Source organism: Eschrichtius robustus, chromosome 8 (genome assembly GCF_028021215.1).
Source record: "Eschrichtius robustus isolate mEscRob2 chromosome 8, mEscRob2.pri, whole genome shotgun sequence".
Classification (NCBI taxonomy): domain Eukaryota; kingdom Metazoa; phylum Chordata; class Mammalia; order Artiodactyla; family Eschrichtiidae; genus Eschrichtius; species Eschrichtius robustus.
This window is the reverse complement of record NC_090831.1, coordinates 53,611,048-53,631,477: the sequence shown is the minus strand read 5'-3', so window position 1 is coordinate 53,631,477 and position 20,430 is coordinate 53,611,048. Positions and strand designations below refer to the sequence as shown.

Sequence of the window (20,430 nt, the reverse complement as noted above, 5' to 3'; positions counted from 1 at the left end):
AGAGAACTCCTCCCTCAAGCTAAGCTCATCCGAAAAAGGAGCCTGCAGGGGCCTCTGGTTGCTGTGCAACGGCGTCGTCCTGACCCGGAGTGGGTGCCGACGGCTTAGAAACACGTGCCGCCTCTTCCGCATTCCGGGACTACATCCCCCACAATGCCGCGCGTTGCGGGTGGCTGGTCTCCGAAGTGGGGGAAGGGCCAGGCCAGGAGGCGGAGCGGAAGCGGAGTGCTAGGGACGAGAGGAGTAAAATCTCCACCAGCTGGGAACCAACCTTGTCCCTGATTCCCAGTCCCGGCCTTTCTCCATCCCGACCTGGAGGCTGTTTCGCAGGCGCAGGAGGCTGCTGACGCCCGCTAATCGGCTTTCGCTGCGCCGCCCCGGATTGGAAGCCAGTTGGCGTCGGCGACGGTGACGAGAAGCCCACAAACAAGGTAATGGGGAGAGGGCGAGAGGGAAGGCGTCTCCGCTCGCCCTGTCCGCGTCTCTGGCTGAGCCCCTCAGGCAGGCGGCCGCCCCTCCTCCGCCGCGCTACGCACTGGTCCGCACCCCGCCCCATCGGGGCCGCTGCCGCCGGGCGTCCACGGAGCCCCGGCTCGGCCACTGGCCCGCAGCCCCGGGCCACGGCCGGGGAGGCTCTTTGTCCCTGCCCCTCCGGGTCTGACAGCCGCGCCCCCTTGGCCCCGGGCGGAGAACCGAGCGTGGCTCGGGCTGCGTGATCCGAGCAGGGCGGGCTCGGCCCCGTGGCCGCTGGCGCTGGGGAGCGACTGACCTGAGCTGGGGGTATGGAGCGCCCGCGCGGCAGCCGCACTCACTTCTCTTTCTGTTTCTGACAGCTCAGTTCTCTTCTACTTTGACAGAGAGAAAGTCAAATGCCCTTTTAAAATTTCCTCTTCAAAACTCAGCTCCTGGGTGACTGGTAAGGATGAACTTAAACAGCTGTGTCGACTGCGGCTTATACTCTCGCTAAGCCTTGTTAAGACAGCCGGGGTTCCAATCCCGATCGACGCACTGCCTGGCTTTAGTGACCTTGGTTAATTAAAGGCTCTAAGCCTGAATTTTCTCACCAAATGGCGGTAACAGTACACACCTTTAAGATGCTAGAATAAGAAGTAATATGCTTACAACGCCATGAATTCTTCGCTTGACGAAAAAATTCTTTTGAGTATGATACACTAGCTATACTGAAGTGGCCCCTAGATTGGTGAGTTTTGTGTTTAATCATTAGCACTTTAGGTTGTGTGTTCTTCACTTTATATATACCTTGTTCACCTTAAACCTAAGCAAAGAATTCTTTAAAATATGCCGTCTTCTCAATTTCCGCTGTTTTAAGATGGCTGAGAATGTTCTTAGGAAATTGATGACTTTGCTTTTCTGTGGATCAGCTTTAGATTCAAGGACTTATTCACCCCACCCCCAGCTGTGTCCTGTAGGGGATCCTTAGAGGAGCTTAAGTGTTTGTTCTGGCAGAATAAGCGTTTAGGTGTGCTGTAGTCCTGACTTGGGGCTTCACCACCTTTACCCTATGTCAACTTCTTTTCTTCCTCTCTCTACACTTTCCCACTGTTTAGTAATTTCCCCTCTTTGGGATTTGTGTTTCCAAGTTGTAGTTTTTGGTCTCAGGATAAATTGAATGATTGCAATACATTTTACAAGGAATGACTTGAAACATTTCACATTAGTTCTTCTTCAGTTTCGATTGTTCTTGCACTGTTTTCTCTGAACTTTAGTGACATAGGTGTTGAGTTTTTCTTCAGGGAAATCGTTATGGTCCTTAGTTGAAATTGTTTTCAGTTAAAATGTCTGTTCTGTACTACTTTTTTTTTTTAATTAATTAATTAATTTATATTTATTTTTGGCTGTGTTGGGTCTTCGTTTCTGTGCGAGGGCTTTCTCCAGTTGCGGTGAGCGGGGGCCACTCTTCATCGCGGTGCGCGGGCCTCTCACTGTCGCGGCCTCTCCCGTTGCGGAGCACAGGCTCCAGACGCGCAGGCTCAGTAGTTGTGGCTCACGGGCCCAGCTGCTCCGCGGCATGTGGGATCCTCCCAGACCAGGGCTCGAACCCGTGTCCCCTGCATTGGCAGGCAGATTCTTAACCACTGCGCCACCAGGGAAGCCCTGTTCTGTACTACTTTTGAGTTCAAGCACTGTTGTGCAGTCTGTGAAATAACATGTTCTGAGTAATACTGTTTTTGAAGGTACGGTGGGGAAAAGCCAGTGGAGCATGATGAATTTTGTGTAATGTCTTGAGTGACACATGCATTAAAAAAAAAAATACCTTTACAAAGAAAAGGAGAAATCTAATGAATGTATTTCATAAGAATACCAGAGAACCAGAGAGTAAATAAGTGAAAAATTTAAACTGTGGGAGATGGCATAAAGCACATAAAGATTTCTGATTCATTTAAAAATGTGTGGCAGAAATACTCGTTTTGAGTAAAAATTTTTCTCTGTTGGTGATATTTAGTGCTGTGTAGGACAGAGAGTAATGACTATGGAAACAGGAGACCTTGGTTCTTGTCCTAGCTCTGTCACTATTTATACAACCCTAGTTTCCTTTGCGGTCCTCAATTTCCGTCTCTCTCAAATAGTGAATTGATCTGATTCCAAGGACTCTTGTAACTCAGACTTTGCAATGATAAGCTTTTTTAATGTGGAAAAAAAATGATGTAAACCCTTTTAGTCATTTATTTGTGTCTTAGGTTTTTTTTTTTTTCCCATCACCTTGAGGAAGGGGATATACACGACAGAACTAGAAAGCTGCCATAAACAAAAATCTCTCCTGACCACTTCATCCCTCTTTCATGAGCTGCACATGTTTTCTCTGCATTTTTGACATGCTTAGTTCTCTTCCTCCCTACTACGTATCTCTTTTTTTTTTTTTACTCATAGCCTCTTTATTAAATTTTTTTATTTATTTATTTATTTAATTTATGGCTGTGTTGGGTCCTCGTTTCCGTGCGAGGGCTTTCTCTAGTTGTGGCAAGCGGGGGCCACTCTTCATCGCGGTGCGCGGGCCTCTCACTATCGCGGCCTCTCTTGTTGTGGAGCACAGGCTCCAGACGCGCAGGCTCAGTAGTTGTGGCTCACGGGCCCAGCCGCTCGGCGGCATGTGGGATCTTCCCAGACCAGGGCTCGAACCCGTGTCCCCTGCACCGGCAGGCAGACTCATAGCCTCTTTATTATGCTTGCTTTTATATAACTTGAGTTTGTCAATCCCTAATTCAACTTCATTGTTTTTTTGTGTGATTTCTTTTACTTTTTGCTCCTACTCCCAACATATTGGGTTTTTTAGGGGCCAATTTTTGTTGGAGGCCTCAGGCAAACGTGCCCAGTGCTAGTCTAGTTAGCTGTGGAAGGGGACATGGGGTCATGTGGCACAAAATATGATTGGCTGAGGCAGTGGGGAGGTCAGGTTCCGAGACGGAAATATCTAGTAGTGCGTAATATATTTTGGATTAAACTTCTACTGTGACATAGTGATTGGGTAGTTTCCCTTTTGCTCTAACATTCTCTTCTTAACCCTGACTTATTTTACCCATTTTCTTTTATCTGTCTTTATACTCTTCAATGTTGTTGTCTTCTCTTGCCTCTCCCCAGTATGCCATCGAAAAATGATCTTGTATCTTGAGATGTGATATTTCTGTATCTTAGCTGGAATTTTAGTGTAGCTTCTCCCAAGGCAGTTCACATTTTAAATCTTAGACCTAATTAGGAGTGGATGCTGTGTCCTATGTTAAATTTTTTCCCCTAGATGTTAGCCTCAGGCAATATTATGTAGAGAAAATAGAAAATATTTTAGGAATGAGCCTTTCCCCTGAAATTGCATTCAAAGGCAAGTCTGTGGCGTACTTATTTCTTTTTTTGGAGAGAACTCTCTGAACCTCTGCGCTCTAGTGAACATACTGTGTGTTTTTGTAATAAATATCTGCTTTTCCAGCTATAAATTTCTTAGGAGACCAGTAGGCAGTGATTCTTCTAGCACCTTTGGCTGAATGAGAGCTTCTGTGCTTGCTAGTTGCTGCTATCGCTGTCGATAGTTACTTTAGCTGTAGTCAACGGCACAAAAAGTAGAGCACTGAATGAATGCAAAAATGGGATTTGAAGGAGAGATTTCCAAGGTAGGACTGGCCATCCATTAATGTTTTCAGCCTTGCTCTTTGCAACGTTTGCATAAAAATATAAATACAAGGAAGTATTTCAAGATAGGCAGTGTGTGAAATGTAGTGTTTTTAATATTTTTGACTGCAACCCTGTAGCAAGAGATCTTTTTACCTCAAGACTCCATAGATATGTAACTCTGTGTGTGCATATCTGTGTATGAAAAATATATATTTAAAAAAAATGAAAAAAATTTCACAAAACAAAATCTGTATTGTGTACAACCTACTCTGAAGGTTTCTGTTTCATCTTGTTTAAAAAGTGCCAGTTGAAAAGTAGATTCTTGTTCCTTGCTTTTGAAATAGCGCTGGAGTCCTGAGCTGAGAGTTTGGATGCCTAATTTCTCCCATTCTTTTGACATTGAGTAGTCATTATCCTTGTGCTTCACTTTCCTTATCTTTAAAATGAGGGTGTTCTAGTTTAAATATTCACTGATTCTCCATCTTTACTCTTCCCTAGTAATAATGTACTAACATATTTGTCTTTAGGTCTTTCGCTAGGGAGAAACCACTGAAAAATTGCTCAGACATCTAGTTGCTTGCATGTTTGCTGTTTGGCAAGTGGCATAATAGAGCTTTGAACAGATCTTTGCTTATGTGTAAATCTTGTAAATTGGAGTGAATACATTAAGACCTGTAACACAGTAAATATACAAATTAAGAAAAAAATTTCCCCACGTTCTTTGTTTTTCTACTTTTGTGTTTTTTAACCAGGAATATTTTAGAGTTTGAAAAATTGTATTTAAAATGCTTAATAACAGTTGTAAAGTAACATGCCAGTGGATTGCTATATAGAATTTATTCCTGCCTCATCTTACCACCGCCCTTTTCATAGTAGAAAACGCCAAAAAGAGTATGTTTTTCTGTGTAAAGTCCACCATGTCAGGTCATTACTGTTCATATGTTACCAAACAGTGGAACTGCCGTTTTCGTAAGAAAGGCGAATATAGAGGTTTCTTTGCTTGTGAGTTTCCTTTTGTTCACTTTGGACGATTTCTCCAAACCAGGCCATTCCATGTGGGGATTGGGATCCCTCTCATTCTCCTGTGTTTGTACTGAGGAGACTAGGAATGAGGAATTTACTCCTCCTCCCAAGATTCTGGTTGGAGTTCTAAAGGTTTTAGTTAGAAGGAAATTGGAACCAGACTTTGTACTTCCTCTTCTTTCTCAGATCAGACCTCCTTAGAGGGCCTTCCTTGCCCTCATACCTCATGTAGACTCCTCACACATTCTCACATCACCCTGTTTATTTTTTCCATAGCAATTTATCACAAGCTGCAATTGGCTTGTTTCTGTGTTTGCTTGTTACCATCCCTCTCCTACTAAAGCATGATCTCCAGAAGAGCAGGAATCCTGTCTCGTTTCATCTTTTACATCTCCTGTTTCTGGCACATAGTAGGTGCTTTAATAAATATTGTGAATGAATAAGTGAGCAAATGAATGAATAAATCAAGTTCTTTCATGCTTTAAATGAAACTGCACGTAGTAAAGGTTGTGTTTGAATATGTCTCTTTCTGCATCCCCCCTACTCCGTTCCTTTTTTTTCTGGAAATGTGTTCTTTCTTATCATTGTATTTATTGATCATGGTGAAGATATCTACATACAGAAGACCTTGTATTTATCTTCGTTTTACTTCATATTTTTTCTATTGTAGTTTTTTGCCTATGTTAAAAAAAATAAAACAGAGATCGAAGATTTCTTAAATTCTTCTTGTAGCAACTTTGTAATACTTTGATTTATGTGAATCAACATATTTGAACTTTAATATGTGAACTTGATAATTTAAAGAACAGTCCAAATTACACATCTTCAGAATTTTAGGATCATTGCCCTAAACTGCCATTACTGTTTTCTTGTTACGTTCCGTTAAAGCAAAAAAGAACATGGTTCATTTAATATTACAGTTCATTCAGTACTTACAAATGCAATCCTTCTAATGGAGGTACAGGAGGTAGTATAGTATAGAGAAAAACCTAAATACTGAGTCAGGACCTGTGTTCAGGACCAGTGCACTTTCTGCCACTAACTCATTGCCTCATTTTAGGCAGGACAGTTAACATCTTTGGGCTTTACTTCTTTCATCTGAAATGTGAGAAGATTGAATTAGATTTCTTCTCAGGTCCTTCCAGCCTAGAAATGGATAACTGAAGATACAGTTGTCCCTCGGTGTCCTCAGGGCATTGGTTCCAGGTCCACCTCCACCTTTACCCCCGCACAACCATGGATACCAAAATCTATGGGATGCTCAAGTGCCTTATATAAAATGGCATATTATTTGCATATATAACCTACACACGTCCTCCTGTGTACTTTAAACCATCTCTAGATTACTTATAATACCTAATACAATGTAAATGCTATGTAAATCGTTGCCGGTGCATGGCAAATTCAAGTTTTGCTTTTTGAACTTTCTGGAATTTCTTTTTCTTAAATATTTTCTATCTGCAGTTGGTTCAATCTGTGGATATGCAACCCACCGACTGTAATTTTATCTTGAAATTCCCATCTCCTCTGCCCCTCTACCCCCCAGAAACATTGCAGGGAAGTCATATTGGTGCCTGGGAGATGCTGGGGTTAGGCTCAGGGGTGTGCTTAAATATAAGGCATCTCTGCTGATTGTTCTCCAGGCTGTGTGGGAGTTGTGGCTGCAGTGTAGGGCATGTTACTCTTGCCCTTAAAGAACCTGGGACTTAAAGAGACAAGGCTTACACACATGATTGAGTGATATGATGTGTAAAACCAGTTGGTATAAAGTAATGTGCTGTGAGATGTGAGAGAAGGCCAAAGTGGGCTAGAGTAAGGTTATGAGGTTTTGAAATCCTTCTGGTGCAGGTAGCATTTAAGCAGATACTCTAGTCTCATTTTAGGCTATATGGAAGAGGAACTGTTCTCATCAACAGCATGCTATTATGTCATCTTTTAGGACTGGGTAATTCTTCAGTGACTACTACCAATGCGGTATTTCATGTTGTCCAAAAATTCTGCGAAGAAATTTTTTTCAAGACTGCAGCCTGACTGCTACTGACTGAATGAGAGGATGTAAGGAAACATATCTGGTAAATAAAAATATTATATAAATGTAAGGTATTATTGTAAGTAGATAGGGTAGGGGGTCCCTGGAGGAAGAGACCAGGCATGGCTTTCTTGACATGAGAGAAGCCATTTTTGGCCTAAGCCATTTTGTGATCTAAGCCTAGCCATAATGCTTGCCCTTGAACAGGTCTCAGTAATGAATGATCTTAAGGGCACAGAAGAATGCAGAAACATTCAAGCAAAGATAATGATATCAGTTGTAAAGGCTCCAAGTTCTGTTTCAGTGGTGAAGATTAGCCTGAAGTGCTCAACTACCAGATCAGCTGGAACCTAAGGGATGACTTTGACCTTTTCTGATACTTCTGACTTAAATCAAATAAAGCGTGGGCTGCCCAAGCCCTTTCCTGAATATGCACATACTCTTAGCTTAAAACTTCCCCGGGAGGGAGAGGATAAAAAAAAAAAAAAAAAAAAAACTTCCCCAATTTTGCTGTTCCGAGAGACACTGCTTTGGGTAAGATCCCTCCTTACTTGCTGCAAGTGATAATAAATCCTTCCTCCTGATCTTCGGCTTGGTTGTGTCTTTTGGCTCAACACCCATCAAAAGGCGAACCCAGTTTTTGAGTATCATTATTATTGTTACTGAATGAGACAGAGATTGGCTTGATTGGGGGAGATATTTCTGTGATTAGTGGGAAATAAATTTTGTCTTTGGGGACTGGTTTCTGGGAGGGACATGAGAGCTAATCAGGAGTTTTATTTGGGTCTGGTAAAACATCCCCTGTATTAACTCAGGTTACTAAGATTGTTAAGAATTACTGGCATTGCTGTGTAAGTACCTGATACTAATAATAAATGTTAACATTTATTGACATTAGTAGTATGAGGTGTCATTTATTCTCACCAGTATTACATAGGTACTGTTGTCTCCATGATATAAGTGAGGACATTAGGGTATAGGGGGATAAAATAACTTAGTTAAGGTTTTAAAGATAGAATATAGTCACCCCTTTGTATCTGCGGGTTCTGCATCTGCGGATTCAACCGTGGATTGAAAATATTGAATAAAAATGCCAGAAAGTTCCAAAAAGCAAAACTTGAATTTGCTACTATTTATATAACATTTACATTGTATTAGGTATTATTAGTAATCTAGAAATGATTTAAAGTATATAGGAGGATGTGCATACGTTATATGCAAATACTATGCCACTTTATATGAGGGACTTGAGCATCTGTGGATTTTGGTATCTACTGGGGGTCTTGGAACCAGTCCCCTGCAGATACTGAGGGAGGATTGTACTATACATAATTTCATATGGAGATTGATAGAGAGTTCTTTGAGGCTGGAGGTGGGGTAGGGGTGGGAGTGCTACTTTTTGAAGAGGTGACATTTGAGCTAAATACTAAAGGATGAAAAGGAATAAGCCATGGGGAGAGCATTTCAAGCAGGGGAATAGCAGTTGTATAGACCCTGAGTTCAGAAAGAATTTGGTGTGTTTCACCTAGCTGGGCTGTAGCACAGTGAGCAAGGGGGAAGTGATGTGAGATTAGGACAGACAGAGATAAGGGTAGAAGTCAGCTATGCAGAACCTTCGGGATTGTGGTCGTGTTGCTGAACACAAGTTTGTATGCCTGATGAACAGTGAGGCCAAACTAACCAATGTGAGTTCAGAGCTAGGAAACGTTTATTGCAAGGACCGTGCAAGGAGAATGGGCAGCTCCTGCTCAAAAACCCTGAACTCCGGAATCTTGTGCTTATCATTATTGTATCTTTTTTTTTTTTTAAATTTATTTATTTTTGGCTGCTTTGGTTCTTCGTTGCTGTGTGTGGCTTTCTCTAGTTGCGGCAAGTGGGGGCTACTCTTTGTCACAGTGCGTGGGCTTCTCATTGCAGTGGCTTCTTGTTGCGGAGCACTGGCTCTATACGCATGGGTTTCAGTAGTTGTGGCATGCAGGCTCTGTAGCTGTGACTCGTGGGCTCCAGAGCGAAGGCTCAGTAGTTGTGGCACACGGGCTTAGCTGCTTTGTGGCATGTGGGATTTTCCCAGACCAGGGCTCGAACCTGTGTCCCCTGCATTGGCAGCGGGATTCTTAACCACTGCACCACCAGGGCAGCCCGTCACTATTGTATCTTGACTGCTCCTCCTTTTTTTCTGCATTCCCTGCCTTTTGTGAGTATCTGTTTGAATCTGCCGTTTGGAACGCAGGGGAGGCCTAGGAGGCTGCAGCCTTTTCCCTACAAATAAGAAATGGGGGGGGGGGACATGGAAAGACATTTGTACCTGGGAGGACCCCACAGGGTCCTGCTTGGTTTCAGTAAATAGTTTTAATTTTATTCTAAGTACAGTGGGAAACTGTTGAAGAGTTTTTTATTTTAATTAATTTTTATTGGAATGTAGTTGATTTACAATGTTGTGTTAGTTTCTGCTGTACAGCAAAGTGAATGTTATACATATATCCACTCTTTTTTAGATTCTTTTCCCATGTAAATCATTACAGAGTATTGAGTAGAGTTCCCTGTGCTATATAGTAGGTTCTTATTAGTTACCTATTTTATACATAGTAGTGTGTATATGTCAATCCCAGTCTCCCAATTTATCCCTCCCCTCCTTTCCCCCTTGGTAACCATAAGTTTGTTTCCTACATCTGTGACTCTATTTCTGTTTTGTAAATAAATTCACTTGTACCATTTTTTTATATTCCACGTATAAGCGATACCACACGATATTTGTCTTTCTCTGTCTGACTTACTTCACTCAGTATGACAATCTCTAAGTCCATCCATGTTGCTGCAGATGGCATTATTTCATTCTTTTTTGTGGCTGAGTAATATTCCACTGTATATATGTACCACATCTTGATGGACATTTAGGTTGCTTCCATGTCCTGGCTATTGTAAATAGTGCTGCAGTGAACATTGGGGTGCGTGTTATCTTTTTTTTTTTTTTTAAATAAGTTTATTTATTTATTTTTGGCTGTGTTGGGTCTTTGTTGCTGTGCACAGGCTTTCTCTAGTTGTGGCGACTGGGGGCTACTCTTTGTTGTGGTGCACGGGCTTCTCATTGCGGTGGCTTCTCTTGTTGCGGAGCACGGGCTCTAGGCACGCAGGCTTCAGTAGTTGTGGCTCGCGGGCTCTAGAGCACAGGCTCAGTATTTGTGGCGCATGGGCTTAGTTGCTCCGCAGCATGTGGGATCTTCCCAGGCCAGGGCTCGAACCCATGTCCCCTGCATTGGCAGGTGGATTCTTAACCACTGCACCACCAGGGAAGTCCGCATGTATCTTTTTGAATTATGGTTTTCTCTGGATATATGCCCAAGAGTGGGATTGCTGGATCATATAGTAGTTCTATGTTTAGTTTTTTAAGGAACCTCCATACTGTTCTCCATAGTGCGTTGAAGGGTTGTGTGTGGTAAAATATATAATATAAAATGTACCATTTTAACCATTTTTAAGTGTACAGTTCAGTAGCATTAAGTACTTTCATGTTCTTGTACAACCATTGATGTCAGCAGGTGAGAGGACCTTGGTCCTTGTCCTCTTTGAAGAAAGAATTCCACAAAGAGACATTGTAAAGCAGGCACAGAGTTTATTGGAGGCACTGTATGTGCAAAGAGAACAAAGAAGCAGCTTATTTAGAGCAGAAGCAAAGTAGAAATACACACCCAGAGAAGAGTGTGGCTATCCTCCATGATGAGGAGTGCACCAGAAAGGTGATTTAAATTCCTTACATGGGGCAGTTCTTCAGGGTTTTTGTTTTCCTCTGGCCAATTATCTTGGCTATTTTCCCACATCTGACCTGTCCCAGGGCCCTATCCAATATGTGTGTGCATCTTTTAGCCAAGATGGATTCCAGTGTGGAGGCCTCTGGGAAAATTTGACAGCACATATTATGGGGGTAGTGTCCCCTCCCTTTTGACCCCTGAGGAGCCTTCCTGTGCACATGCAGCAGGGGAGGTCTCCTTGACCTCAGTAGTGATAGATGTGGTCATCTTATCTCTTTACTCCAGCAGAGCTCAGCTTCTGCCATTAACTCTTACCTTGAAGTGTCAGGGAAAACAAACTACGATTTACTCCGCTTGACAAACTCCAGCTGCCCAGCCCAGGAGCCCATCTACCTCCTACCTCACCATCACTGCTGTACATCTCCAGAACTTTTTCTTCATCCCAAAGTAAAACTCTGTACTCTAAACTTTATTTTTGTTTTCTTGTTTTTTTTTTTCTGTGCTGTGCCACGCGTCATGTGGGATCTTAGTTCCCTGACCAGGGATCCAGCCTGGCCCCTTGCAGTGGAAGTGTGGAGTCATAACCACTGGACTGCCAGGGAAGTCCCTGTACTGTAAACTTTAAACCATAACTCTCCATTCTCTCATCCCCCTAGCCACTGGTATCTACCTTTCTACTTTCTATCTCTGTATCTAACTCTTCTGGGTACCTATGTAAGTGGCATCATATAATATTTGTCTTTTTGTGTCTAGCTTCTTTAACTTAGTATCAATATAATGTCTTTAAGTTTCATCCATGTTGTAGCTTGTATCAGAATTTTATTATCTTTTAAAGCTGAATAGTATTTCATTGTATATATATATATATATACCACATTTTGTTTATCTGTTCATCTGTTGTTTCCACCTTGCAGTGCTGCAGTGAACACGGGTGTACAAGTTCCTCTTTGAGTCCCTGATTTTGAAACTGAGCAGGACCCTGTGGGGCCCACCTGGCTACAAAAGCCCTTCCATGTCCGCCTTTTCTTACTTGTGGGGTAAAGACTTCAGCCTCTTAGACTTCCTCGAATTTCGAAGGGCAGATTCAAACAGTTGCTAATCAGGGAAGTATGGGTATGCAGAGACAAAGGAGAAACAATCAAGAAACTGTACTGCAGCGATTAAAGCAGTATCCTGGTTCCTCATTAAGGAATATACGTCAAACTTGAAAAGACATAGGAGCCTGTAAAGATTTATAAAAGAGTACATTTAACATACATGTATCAAAGAATGTTTTAAAATTTTGCTTGAGAATCCAGAATTTCTACTTTCTGAACTCAAATGTAAAAATCTTTGTAGAAAAAAATATTAGCTAACGTTTACCTTACTTTGCTAAGCAAAGTTTAGTAAAATCCAGTATTGATATTAATGGTTTTGTTTCAGTGAGATCTGAGGGGATTTATTGTGTGCATGGTAACTAAAGAAAAAAGCAGAAGTGGAAGAAAATTAGAAAATGAGTTAATTCCTAATTTTTAATGCTGTTATTAGTTTACCATAGTAATTAATATACCCAGTTAGTGGTGTAGTCATGCTTGTAGTGAGGTTTGGCAGGATGAGTACACTTCAACAAGAGTAGATTGGTGTTCTTCAGACCTTGGAGCTCCAGGATTTATTAGACGCGTGTCAGGGACTAGGTAGCAGGGTGGGGGAGAGTAAGAGTGGTCATTTTCTGAACAAGAATTGGCAGGGCAGGAGGTCCCGCACTTACACATACCTCAACACACATGCATCTGCTAGAGAAACTTTGATTGTATGTATTTTGTGTTTTGATATTTTGCATAAGATTATTGAGTAAATACTTTCTTATTTTATTTTTAAAAAGGTTTGAAAGCACCTATGCCGGAAAGCAAATTTCTAGGGTAAAACATGGTTTTCCTACTGCCTAGCATATATGCTGGCTCATAAATATGTGTTGAAAATGATTGAGTGCTTTGCCTTTATTGATACTGTATTCATTTCTAGTCTTATTATCCTCAAACTAGATTTTTTTAGTTCACTGATTATACCCTATTAAGTGGGTTAGAATTAGTATGTTTTATTTGACCATACTACTCTAGGAAGTTAAAAAGTTCTTAAGATTATTTTCATTAAGCTGTTAAATGCACTTTTTGACTCCAGGTATATTTCTTCCTAAAGAATTTGACTCCATTAGACGTAATTGAAGAGTTTTCTTCACTGGACACTTTGGTGATTCATGCACATTCTTTTTTTAAATTTTATTTATTTATTTCTATTTTTGGCTGTGTTGGGTCTTCGTTTCTGCGCGAGGGCTTTCTCTAGTTGCGGAGAGCGGGGGCTACTCTTCATCGCGGTGCGCGGGCCCCTCACTATCGTGGCCTCTCTTGTTGTGGAGCACAGGCTCCAGACGCGCAGGCTCAGTAGTTGTGGCTCACGGGCCCAGTTGCTCCGCGGCATGTGGGATCTTCCCAGACCAGGGCTCGAACCCGTGTGCCCTGCATTGGCAGGCTGACTCCCAGCCACTGCACCACCAGGGAAGCCCCCATGCACATTCTTACTGTCCAGGTGTTTGAAGATTCCATGATTGTCATTACCTTTCTCTTTTTTAAAAAACTGAAGTATAACCTTTCAATTTTTCCTTAAATTATAAAATTTTATAAATTATAAAAATACCTGCATTATTTAAAATTTAGAATTGTAAATTTGGAAAGGTAAAAAAAATTTTCTACCTGTTTTAGCACATGTCATGTCTGGTATAAACTTAAAAGTGTGAACTTAGAAATTACAACTTATTTTTCATCTTAGATTGGATGCTTTTTAAGATTATCTCATTGCCATTAGTAGTATTTTCTAGTGACATTTTCAAATACTGGCGTTCTTATATTGTGGGTTTATTTTTTTATTTTTTTTAGTCAGACAGCCTTTTTCATCTTCCATCTGTTTCACCTTTCCTTATTTCTTACTTTCATTTTGGCATCAACCTCTTTTTTTTTTTAAAGGAGGAGGAGGAGGAATTGCTTTTACACATTTAGGTTGTTAACCTGTATTTGAATAGACTGAGATCTCCTATAAATCTTATATATCCATAGTTTTAGTTACAAATGATGAGAAGTCATTCAAAGAATTTTGTGACCATGGTGGCATTTCTTTCAGGTAGTTTTAATGAACTGACATTTATTTCTAGTTTAAATTGTTGAAGAGCTGTGTAAATGGAGCTGATAAAAGACCCGGAATCTTATTTAGTGGTAGAGAAAGTTATCAAAGAAGATGATACAGTTCCAAATAAAAACTGTTTATAGAATCTCTTCTTATCTATCATTGTCTATTCTGTTACTGATGTAGGTTAAGACTAATCACCTTTTTTCTTCTCAATTTTACAGAGTTAATTGAGAGTTGGAGGCAACCTTGCTGAAGATGAAGAATATACATTAGAGGAGGAGATTTTTTTCTTTCTTCTTTCAAAAGTCTTGATTGTTTGGTGGCTTGCCTCTAGTTACCATTTTTCAGTTGAGTCTGTTTGCTTCATCAGAAATGATTTTTACAATCTCAAGAAAAAATATGTCCCAGAAATTGAGTTTACTGTTGCTTGTATTTGGACTCATTTGGGGATTGATGTTACTGCACTATACTTTTCAACAACCAAGACATCAAAGCAGTGTCAAGTTACGTGAACAAATACTAGATTTAAGCAAAAGATACGTTAAAGCTCTAGCAGAGGAAAATAAGAACACAGTGGATGTCGAGAATGGCGCTTCTATGGCAGGATATGGTAAGATAACGGTAGAATATTCCTAGTTTTCTCCTCTTCATCCTGTCCCCATTTAAAGATAGTCATGGAAATCCAACTCACGACTTCATGCACAGGTGTTCCCAAAGTAATTTTATCTTGACTTTTTATTATGAAAAATTTCAAATGTACTGAAAATAGAAACATGATAAATACCCATATATCCATCACTTAGATTTTAACAATTTTAACATCTTGCAATATTTGTTTTCTCCAATTTTTGGAGAATATTTAAATTAAAAATTGTGACATTTCACTGCTAGATATTTCCATATGTATCTCTAAAATAATGACTTTTTTCTACATAATCAGTATTTTTATTGATGTTTCATTGTGTAGGTATGATTGAATCATTAGCCACTTGGTTGAACTCAATTTCCCCGTCTCCCCTGCCTCCCCCAACTGAAAAGCCCTAACCCTCTAATCGCAGGGTTGGTCTTTCTGACATGGCGAACCCCCATTCTGAGTTATCTCAGCACAAACTATCTAGGGGCCCACCATGAATAACAAAGACTATCAGTCTGGAACTTCCAGACATTTAGAGGCTACCTCCCAGGAACCTGGGACAAAGGCCAGCCAAATTCTTTATTACATAGTACCAGTGTCTATACTGGTATATATTAGTATATTTAGGTATATTTGGTATATATTAGTATATTTAGGTCTTTTCTCTTGGGCTGGTCAGGTTCTCTAGAGAAGGACTTCCAGTCTCTTGCAGGATGTACATGCCTCCAAGTGTTGTGGGATCTGAATGGGAGGAAAAGGGTGGGGGAGGAGGGGTAACCTCAGCACTCACTATGTGAACTTTCACTTACTTCCCCAGTTTTCAGTTTGGTGCCCAGGCCCTTAAATGTTTTTACTGGCTTCCAAAAATACATCTCAGATTTTCTGCAATGGTGGAGGGACTGTTGTCTAGTTTGGAGTGGTAAAGAAAGTTTAGAAATCAAATTGCTTTATAGATAAATTTTCACCCAGTCCTTCTGTTTTTGGTCCCCTTTTCACCCTGTTTTCATTGGTACCTGGTGCAGCTATTTCTGGACCTTTTAGGGATGGGCTTCTGTGGAGAAAAATGAATTGCTCTTTGATTTTTCTTATTTTTTTCAATTTCTTTTTGGTTTCTCTTTTAATATCCAAGTTTTTCAGGTCTGCTAAATCAGTTAACACTCATCCATATGCTTTCCAGCTTCTGGAGTTCTGTTGCTGTTGTCTCCTCTCTTGCTATCTTTGTTTTGGCCCCACGGATTTATGCTTTTAAAAAAAAAGAGAAAAAAACACCTTTACTATTTTGGTAGGGTAGCCAGAGTCAGCAGAGGTTAAGTGCCTTGGTTGAGTTTACCATCTTTATCTGGGAATGCCCAAGACACTTTCTGTTTTTTCTTCTGCCACTTATGATGGTGTCTTTGAAGTGATGAGGGTTAGTCTGCATTGGCTCTTAAGGGTCAAATATCGATGACTAGAGATGAAGGAATTGGTATAAACGGAGATGGAGGTACTTGTGGCAGATAGACATGTAGATGTTGTGTTGTTTTGCATTCTGCTTAGTCCAAGGACACTGATAGAAACAATGAAGAAGCAATTCTTTTGGAACAGGAGAAATACTTGGAAAAAAGTTCTTTTCGCTTGAGCAAAATAACTGTGATATTTTAAAAGGTAGCTGTTCTATGCTGCCCAACTGTGCATAACAACTCAGTTTTAAAAGCAAAATGAGACTCATATACACATGGTATCCTATAAACTGTATTTTAAAATTTAATATATGGTGGAGATATTTCAATATCAGTGAATATATGCCTGCATCATTTAATGGCCACATGGTATTTAACCAATTCTCTGAAATGTTTTTTGCTTATTTCTGATTATAAAAAAATTATAAGCATTCAAATATTATAGAAATGTACAACATAGATAAGTAAAAGTAGAGCAGAGAGAGAATGTCAGTTAATTTGGCATATATCGGGGATAGCACACTTTTTCTTATAGGGCTAAATAGTAAATATTTTCAGCTTTGTGGGTCATGTGGTCTCCTTTTCAATAAATGAACATGGCTATGTTCCAGTAAAACTTTTTTACAGAGACAGGCAGCCAGCCAACCGTAGTTTGCAGACACATTGTTCGTCAAGCACATTGTTTTATTTTGAAAATGGGATTGTACTATATATACTAGTTTGCAGCTTATTTGTTTTCACTTAATTGTTGTAGATATCTTTCCATGTTATTACAGATAGGTCTGTTTCATCTTTTTAATGACAACATTGTTCCATTTTATAAATATTCCTTTTTTTCTGCTTATTCTGTAGTAATGGATAATTTATTGCTAACCTTGTGTGCTGGATTTAGTGCTGTGATATATGTGTGTCTGTGTATATGAAATATATGTGTGAGTGATAAATGTGTGGGCATTTTATGTTTGTGTGAATGTTTCAGAAGGATAGATTTTCTCAAGGTGGAATTTTTTGGCTGAAAGTATGCACCTTAAATTTAATAGACACTTGTTAAATTTAATAGACACTTGTCAGATTGCCCTCCAGGGTGGCCCTACCGGCCTACTACCATTCTCCCACCAGAGTGAAAGTGCCGGTTTCTTTCTTTCTTTTTTTGTTTAATAGATTTATTTATTTATTTATTTTTGGCTGCATTGGGTCTTCATTGCTGTGCTTGGGCTTTCTCTAGTTGTGGCGAACGGGGGCTACTCTTTGTTGCGGTGCGCAGGCTTCTCATTGCAGTGGCTTCTCTTGTTGGGGAGCTCAGGCTCTAGGCGCGCGGGCTTCAGTAGTTGTGGCTCGCGGGTTCTAGAGCGCATGCTCAGTAGTTGTGGCGCATGGGCTTAGTTGCTCTGCAGCATGTGGGATCTTCCTGGACCAGGGCTCAAACCAGTGTCCCCTGCATTGGCAGGCGGATTCTTAACCACTGCACCACCAGGGAATTCCGAAAGTGCCAGTTGCTCCCCACTACACCAATTCTATTTAATTTTAAGTGGCTTCTAATTGTTTGCTTTTGCATTTCTTTGTTTACAGGAGAGGTTGAAAGACTTTCTTGTTTGTTGGCTATTTGTATTTCTTGTATGTGAGAATGAATTGTTTGTATCCTTTGTCAGTTTTTCTGCTGGGAAGTTTCTTAATTGATTTTTTATAAAGATATTCATGCTGTCAGTGTACGTAGCAAATGTTTTTCCTCTGATTTTTCAGTTGTCTAACAACTTGGTATATTGTTTTTAAAAATCTTGTGGTAAAACATGTCCATCATTTTTTATGGTTTAGTTATATGCTTAAAATGTTTCTTCCAAAACTTACATTCTAATCATTCTAATATATTACCTTTTTTTTTTTTTTTTTAACGTTTTTGTCTGTAATATAGTTGAGATTTCTGATGGAAGCAGTAAGAGATGCAGGGTCTTTTTTCCAAACTAGGTAGCCAGTTATTTCAGTTTCATTACTTAAATTCTATCCTTTCCTCCATTAATTTGGAATGACAATAAGATGGGAATTTCATGAGTTCTGGAGAACTTGCACTTTCAGCCATCTATAAAAACCATTTCTTTCATTGCTACTATACAAAAAGGCTATTCCATCAAAAATATTTATTGAATGGTCTTCCCTTGAGCTATTTAACGTGATTTTCCTAGTTGGTAAAATAAACATAAGCTAATATTTTTTTTAAATGCTAGTCTACAATGAATTGTTACTATTGCAAAGGCCATGAACAAATCAATTCAACTCTAAAGATTACTGTCTGTAAATCTTGAGCAGTAACTTGTGCTTTCTCTTTAAGATAACATTTCTAACTGTCTTATGTCTTATTCTCAGCATTCTTAGTTTTCCCTAAGAAAAGAAGATTTTTGTTTCTTCCCATGTAACATCTCTTTTGGATTCTGGGGTTTGTCTAGAACAATGAATTGGGGGTTCTTGTTCTGATGCCCAGTGACTGTTGTAGAACGCGTTGCAGTTGACACATGGTTTCCTACACCTGAATGTACAGCAACACCAGTCTTTTAACACCTCAGGCTTTCCCATCCGAAGTCGGACCCTGCTTTCTTTTAAGAGTTTTAGTTTTACTATCTACTGTGGTTGCTGAACACTTTAAAAAAAAGTGGACTCCAAAAATATTTTCAGAGAATTGGAGAGCAGTTCAGTATTAATATTTAAATGCTTTCTGAAAATTAAGAAATGCTACCAGGCACAGATAAAAACAAAACAAAATAAAACAAATACCCCAACAGAAGGCTGTTCTCTGTAGCCAAAGAAGGGGCAGCCTAGCAAGACAGAAAACTTTTAGACAGGAAACCATTCTCCTCCAGCCAGACACCTCAGAAAAAAGTTGGTGACTGCACCGCCAACCACATGATCAAAGGCTAAGTGAGGAGCATAGACTTCCCCCTTGTGAGGCTATAATGAGGCATCCAAACTCCCCCCACACCACATGGTACCAGTGGAGACCACATGAGGAGCCAGGACTTCCACCCTCGCATGGCAGTAATGAGGTGCTCATCTCCCTCCCTCTGGGGGTGATGTCAGAGGAATCCTAGTGGAGAGTCAGGACTTTTACCATGGCCCAGTGGTAAAGAGCAATCCCCATCACAATGTCAGTGAAGAGTACGAGGGCACCTGGAACTCCCACTTCCATCCAGCAGTGATGAGGAGCTCAGGTAACAGTGGAGGCTAAGTGGGAACCTGGACTTTTGCCTCCACCTGGCAGTAACAAGGTGACAGCCCTCTGCCCTGCCACAGTGATATCAGAGAAAACTATCTAAAATAGGAAGTTTAAATAAGATCTGGACTTTCATAACAAAATATGTAAATGTCCAGGTTTTAAGTATAAATCACTTGTCATACCAAGAACCAGGAAAATCTCAAACTGAATGAAAAAAGACAACCAATGACAGATGTTATCTGAAAAAAGTTTTTAAGTAGTCAGCATTAAAAGTGCTTCAATGAGGAATTAATGAACACAAAGCAAGTGAAAGAACAGAAAGCATCAACAAAGAAATAGAAAGTCTCAGCAGATAAATAGAGCATATAAAGGAAAACCAAATGGAAAATTTTGAACTGAAAAATACAATGATTGAAATAAAATGTGTGAGTCAGCAGATTGACTCAAAAGCAGGAAGGAGAGGACAGAGGAAAGAATCAGTGAACTGGATTGTAGAATAATGTAATTACACAATCTGAACAACAGAGGGAAAATAGACTTAAAAAATAGACTAAAAAAAAACCAATCCCAGCGCTTTAGGGACCTGTGGGATTATACCATTTGTGTTGTCAGAGTTTTGGAAGGAGAAGAGAATGAGGGCAGAGCTGGAAAAGTACTCAAAAAGATAATGACTACCAACTTCCCAAATTTTGCAAGAGACATAGACCTCAGATTCAGGAAGCTGAGTGAACCCCAAGTAGGATAAGTTCAGAAAAGCCCATGCCAATATACATTGTAATTAAGCTTCTGAAAACTTAAAAGGGCATCTAGAAAAGAAAATGTTTTTAAAGCACCTAGAGGGATTTCCCTGGTTGCCCAGTGGTTAGGAATCTGCCTGCCAGTGCAGGGGACACGGGTTCAAGCCCTGGTCTGGGAAGATCCCACATGCCGCGGAGCAACTAAGCCCGTGCACCACAACTACTGAGCCTGTGCTCTAGAGCCCGCAAGCCACAACTACTGAAGCCCTCGTGCCTAGGGCCCGTGCTCTGCAGCAAGAGAAGCCACCGCAATGAGAAGCCTGTGCACGGCAACAAAGACCCAAT

General features: G+C 40.4%; 1 protein-coding gene across 2 annotated transcripts in view; it reads left to right on the top strand.

The window, feature by feature from the left end:
• The first annotated feature begins 201 nt into the window (after positions 1–201).
• CCDC126 (coiled-coil domain containing 126) overlaps positions 202–20,430 on the top strand; it is a 39,396-nt gene continuing 19,167 nt past the window's right edge. Inside the window, exons 1-2 of one of the 2 annotated variants that reach the window (XM_068549947.1) lie at positions 202–431; positions 14,295–14,683. In XM_068549947.1, coding sequence (XP_068406048.1) covers positions 14,446–14,683 — 238 coding nt within the window. In that variant the 5' untranslated portion in view covers positions 202–431; positions 14,295–14,445. Of the gene's footprint in view, positions 432–7,128; positions 7,215–14,294; positions 14,684–20,430 lie in introns of those variants that run through there. The other variant, XM_068549948.1, reaches the window with a different exon arrangement.